The 6087-nt window shown below is 33.8% G+C and overlaps 1 protein-coding gene across 1 annotated transcript; it reads left to right on the top strand.

Moving 5' to 3' along the window:
• The first annotated feature begins 1392 nt into the window (after window positions 1-1392).
• On the top strand, window positions 1393-5129 carry LOC111016139 (Plant invertase/pectin methylesterase inhibitor superfamily). The gene is made up of 2 exons (XM_022291444.2): window positions 1393-2364; window positions 4163-5129. The coding sequence occupies exons 1-2, from the start codon at window positions 1422-1424 to the stop codon at window positions 4837-4839; spliced, it is 1620 nt and encodes a 539-aa protein (XP_022147136.1). The 5' UTR covers window positions 1393-1421; the 3' UTR covers window positions 4840-5129.
• Window positions 5130-6087: the final 958 nt, after the last annotated feature.

Raw genomic sequence — 6087 nt, 5'->3', positions numbered from 1 at the left:
AAAAATAGAAAACTTACCCCACTTGTCGATACGACGGATAATAATTTAGCTGACCCACATTGGACTGCTACTTAAATGGTACTTATTTTTCTTAAATACAAATATTAATAATATTCATTATTCATAATTTAAGTTTTATTATTTAAGAAATAATTTATAAATATAAAAGAAACTACAAATTGAAACCAATATTTAAAGTCTCAAACCACAGGCTACAATCACTGCTTGAAATCCCGTCAGAATGTCAAATCGATATGCAAATTGAAATTATAAAACCAGCGTCCGCAGCCAATAACTTTATAATTTATTTTTGGCCCAAAATTTATGAACACAATAAATTTTAAAATTTGTGTTTGGTCCTTAATTATAAGGAAGAAAACTATTTTGTTCAATATAATATTTCTTTTTGGTCGATATTTAATATACTTCACATAGATTTACTATTTTGTTAATTTATCTGATAAGTAGATAAATATTTGTAAATTTGCAGTAGATTTAATAAATAAATATTTTAATGTTTTGATGCCATATCATACCGTTGATTTTTTTTTAGTACACTAACGGTTGAATTTAAATGTATTTTTGTTTAAAATTCATGGATGAGTACAAAACTTATGGCAATCTATAGACTAAAATTAAAATACATCATTTTAGTAAGAAGTCAAAAGAAGAAAAGGAAAAAAAATTATATATATATTTACCGGTAATAATATGGAAGAATATTGTAAGACTGATTTATGATGCGGAAGACATGATAATTGATATTCAAATTTTTAAAAATAGAAATTTAATGTTTCTAACGAATTGTTTTAACAATATACGAAAGTGATAGTAAAATCATGAAATAAAATTTAAACGATATTCTGATTCTCTTCAATTTTTAATTTGGTGTCATTTCGGCCTTCAAAATTTTAAAGTGATAAGGTATATTATATATATATATATATTTTTTTTTTAAGGATAAAGATACATTTTATTTTAATCTTTAAACCTTCTAAATATTTTATAAATAAGACAAACTCAAAAGTTCACACAAACAAAAATAGAATTTAAACAAAAAGAGAAACAAGGAAAAAAGGGAAATTAAGTACTTACATATAGCATTCATCCTTGATTGCAAATACAGAAAAAATATATATATTTTTTCTAATTTAAAAAAACTAAAGATATATTAAATTTGAATGGATCACGAAAAATATTAAGTGATAACTAGTGAAAGCATCTATTCTCCCCGATACTAACCGGTAATCGCCCATCAATTTTTTATGATTCATTATTTTCTAAGAAAAAAATTATTCTTTGCAATTTTCTTTTGCATCACTCAAAATATCAACCTAAAAAGACAGTCCGAAACAAAATTGAGCTCGAACTCTCGTAACTCGTAAGTATCTCATCTCTCCCCCATCTTTCTTCCCTATAAAATGAGAACTCAAGCTCCACAAAAATCCCACATCTCCTCAAGAACCCAAAAAAAAAAAAGAAAAAGAAAAATGGCAACAATTAAAATTCGACAAAGCCTTTCAGTTGTTGCTCTTGTTGTTGTTCTTGTTTTTCCAAGCGCCATTTTTGGTTACTCAGAGAAAGAAATAAAATCATGGTGCAGCCAAACGCCGTATCCGGCGCCATGCGAGCACTTTCTCCGAACCAAAGCCGCCACTTCAAACAATTCTCCGATCACCGATAAATCCCATTTCCTCAAAATCCTCGTCGAAACGGCGCTCTCCACTGCCGTTTCGGCCCACAAAGACGCCATTTCCCTCGGGCCAAAGTGCCGCAACTCCCGCGAGAAATCCGCTTGGGCCGACTGCGTTTACCTCTACGACCAAATAATCTCACGGCTCAACCGGACTGCCGACCGCTGCTCCCGGTCCGACGCCCAGACCTGGCTCAGCGCCGCCCTCACCGCCCTCGAGACCTGCCGCACCGGCTTCGACGAGCTCGGGGTTTCCGCCTCCGGCTATCCCTTGACGGCGAATAACGTCTCCAAGTTGATCAGCGACGGGTTGTCGGTAAATGGACCGCCGTCGCCGGACGGGTTCGGCCCGCCGAGCCGGGTCGATGGGTTCCCGGTCTGGGTCAGCCCCGGGGACCGGAAGCTGCTGCAGTCCGGCTCGCCGGCGGGGAATGCTGACGTGGTGGTGGCGAAGGATGGGTCCGGGGACTTTCAGACGGTGGCGGCGGCGGTGGCGGCGGCGAAGGGTGGCGGGAGATTTGTGATATATGTGAAGGCGGGGGTTTATAGTGAGAATGTGGAGATCAAGGCGAAGAATGTTATGTTGGTCGGCGACGGAATCGGAAAAACTGTCATCACCGGAAGCAGAAGTGTCGGCGGCGGCTCCACCACTTTTAGATCAGCCACCGTTGGTAATTCTCTCTCTCTCTGCTTTTTATTTATTTTTTATTTCACTTTTTATTACTACTTAAAATTATATAATTATTTTCAATATAACTAAGATTTTTTAAAAAAACTAATTTAATAAATAGGTATTAATATCTATATGACAGCACAAGAATAACTTTTCTAGGTGTTAAAATGTAAATTTTAAGTGTCTTATAAGAGATTGGTATCAATGAAAAATAATAACGTTGTTGAAAGTGACATATGTAGCGACGTCCGAGAGCTTTATACATTTATTCATATCGTAACATATGATGCAAGTTAAAATTATGATAAACTTACATGTGCTGCATGGTTGTCATCAGCTCGTGTCATAACGTGTCGATTTTAGCTAATTTAGTGGAAAGAAAAACACGTACCTATTAGATTTTGTATTTACTATCAAATTTTAATTGATAAGAATATATTTTAGATAATTTAATTTTTTTTGTAAAAAAAGAGGTTAAATGTACCTAATGCCCTTGATGAGGTCACATAAGTTGACTTTATCCATTAGTCTATGGAGGAATTCAAACTGAGTTTATGGATTATTTATTTCGATTTAACGTTAATTCATGACCAATAAAAATTCAACAGTAAATACTTTGAGTAAATTGGTAAATTATTCTGACTAAATTTACCTGATAATAGAGTTGAATTATTCTTTACCAAAGCCTATAATTCTACGTTTTCAAGACTAATTAATCAAGTCATTATTATTTTTCACTTAAAATTTCGTGTTTGAATTTCATCTCTATATCTTCTCCCAATACTTTAATTTATTAATTTCAACCCTAGTTAATGATTGATGATAAATATGGGGTTCTTTTTACTCCATTAATAGATTAATTAATACAGTAAATCATTAATTATACCGGTGAAGTTAAAAAATTTGTTGAAATATAAATTAAGTCATAATGGATTTCCTAATATATGGTTTGGGATTTTATAGAAATTTAAAATGGATACAAACAAAATATTTATAGAAATATTTGTTGATGTGGCATTTTGCTTGATAGTTTATGATATGACAAAGATAAAGAAGCTTGGTTGGTTGGTGTGTAATTAATGGGACCAAAGTGTCTACTTTTTGTTACTATAAATTAAAAAAAATAATTTAATAGTGTAGCAATAGAATCTATCAATTAGTTGAGTTTAGCCTCTAAGGCAAAAAGTGACCATAATTAAATTAATTCAATAATATTCAATTGGTTTCTATGAAATTTTATGTATATGAGTGTGATGTGTGGAAACTGGCTTTTAAAGATATATTGAATAATGGCATTGTTTTTTGTTATATATATATATATATTACTTTAAAACTTTCTGTGTTATACTTTTCAAATTAGTAATTTCATGTAAAATTGAGGGACTAAAATAATATATTTACAACTTCAACAATTTAAAAACAAAAAAAGAGATTTTTTACTATATATTTTAAAATATATCACTTTTCTTTTCATACAAATATATAGCATAAATTTGACTCTTCTTAATATATTTAACTTTATCATTAAATTTTTTTTAGTACAAGATTCAATCCCACTATATTTGATTGACACTTTATCATTAAATTTGTTGAATTATGTTATTTTTGTAAATTTTAAATCCTCCGTTATATTTAAAGATATAACTGCCTTTTTATACTTTTTTTTTTTAAGTAATTGCCTATTTAAATAAAATATTTTGAATTTAGTAATGGAAAAAAAAAGAAAAAGAAAAAAGGGAAAATTGATTGCGATTTATGAGTATTATTGGTGTTAATTGGATGTCGGTTGATTTTAGCTGTCGATGGAGACGGATTCATCGCCCGTGACATTACCTTCAGAAACACCGCCGGAGCGAAGAACCACCAGGCGGTGGCGCTCCGGTCCGGCTCCGATCTCTCCGTCTTCTACCGCTGCGGATTCGAAGGCTTTCAGGACACTCTCTACGTCTACGCGGAGCGCCAATTTTACAAGCAATGCGACATTTACGGCACCGTCGATTTCATCTTCGGAAACGCCGCCGTCGTGATCCAAGATTCCAACATAATCGCTCGCGATCCTCCTAACAAGACCATTACTCTCACCGCCCAAGGCCGGAGCGATCCGAATCAGAACACCGGAATCTCGATCCACAATTGCAGAGTCACCTCCGCCGGCGGCCTCAGCGGCGTCAAGGCCTACCTAGGGCGGCCGTGGCGCCAGTACTCGCGCACCGTTTTCATGAAATCGAACATCGGAGGATTCATAAATCCGGCCGGATGGATGGAGTGGAGCGGTAATTTTGCCCTAAATACGCTCTATTACGGCGAGTATTCGAATACCGGACCGGGATCTTCGACGGCTAATCGAGTGAAATGGAAGGGTTACCATGTGATTACCAGCGCGGCGGAGGCTTCTAAATTCACCGTCGGGAATTTCATTGCCGGCGGCTCGTGGTTGCCGAACACCGGCGTCCCCTTCACCTCCGGCCTCTGAATCTCTGTCTCTGGTTAGTGCTGTATCTATTGTTTTGTTAATCATCGCTGATTTGTTCTTCCTGAGAAAAAAACAAGAACGAATTTCATTCCAATAAACTCGTCTCTCATCAAGAAATTAGAATTTTCTTTTCCATCTCTTCTACAAAAGGAATCTAAAAAATTGTTAGGCTTCATAGGAGTATTCAATTTACAGTGTAAGTTATTTTCTTCCTTTGGAATGGTATTGTTTGAATTATTAATTTAGGTTTGTACTAAAAAAATATTATTAATTTAGGAATGTATTATTGATGATTGTGTTGGTTTGGTCTGTAAATTTTAAAAAAGAAAAAGAATTGATTATGTTTTAAAATTTTGGATTATTGCTTTTATTTAGTTATTTTTGTTAATTACTTCATTAAATGAATATATTTAGTTGTCTGCCATGGTTAACTTATTTAATTTTTTTGGGGCATACTTTGATTTATAATGTAAAATATATATGATAACAAATTTCAAAGTTGCGTGAAAATATTATCCTATGATAGGAACGAACTAATAAACAAAAATGTAATTTTTCATAGATTTTTAAACTTTTGATTTTGTGTAAGTACTGTGGAGGAATTTTGGGATAAGATAATGTTTGCCTTCGGTGGCTGAAGCAAATATATCTACGGTAAAGATATATAACTTATCTCGAAGTTAAAGGAACTTATCTCGAAGTTAAAGGAACTTATCTCAAAGTTAAAAGGTTGAAATCCTCTTGTATTTGAAAATGTTTCTTGAATTCATGATCTAAAATTTTGCTATGACTATTTTCCTTTTAGTTCTTACCCATACCTCACCCTCATCATTGGATCGATCTGTCCAAATAAGAAAAAGCTCGAGCTCGGCTCAAGCTCAAGTCATATGGACTTCAAACATTGTTTGGGCTGACCCAATCACTAAGACTTAGGCCCATAGTCTAATCTATGAGTTTAACTGAATGGGCCAAAGTTTAATTGGTCTCTTAGCTCGGGCTTAAATTAGTCCATATAATTTTTATATGTTTAACAAATTAGTTTATAGATAAGTCATGCATTAAAAAATAATTTATACAGGAGAAGCTTACGAGTCACATGAGTTGTAGCAATGTTATTCTTCTCAATCATAAATTAATATCTTTCTTCTTTCTTCCTAAATTCAAATCAAAATCTCAGTCATATTATTGGGGTGAATAAGTAGAGCCTACCATGTCTCGACCGTGACTGAAAACTTTTAACGGTAAGTC

The sequence above is a fragment of the Momordica charantia genome (assembly GCF_013281855.1).
Source record: "Momordica charantia cultivar OHB3-1 chromosome 5 unlocalized genomic scaffold, Mcharantia_2.0 BLBB01000005.1, whole genome shotgun sequence".
In the NCBI taxonomy this organism is placed as follows: Eukaryota; Viridiplantae; Streptophyta; class Magnoliopsida; order Cucurbitales; family Cucurbitaceae; genus Momordica; species Momordica charantia.
This window is presented reverse-complemented; position numbering and strand designations above follow the sequence as displayed.

Coding starts and splice junctions, on each gene's coding strand:
- LOC111016139 (XM_022291444.2), top strand. CDS start 1,422: ATGAGAACTCAAGCTCCACAAAAATCCCACATCTCCTCAAGAACCCAA. Junction 2,365..4,162: donor TTTTAGATCAGCCACCGTTG/GTAATTCTCTCT, acceptor GGTTGATTTTAG/CTGTCGATGGAGACGGATTC.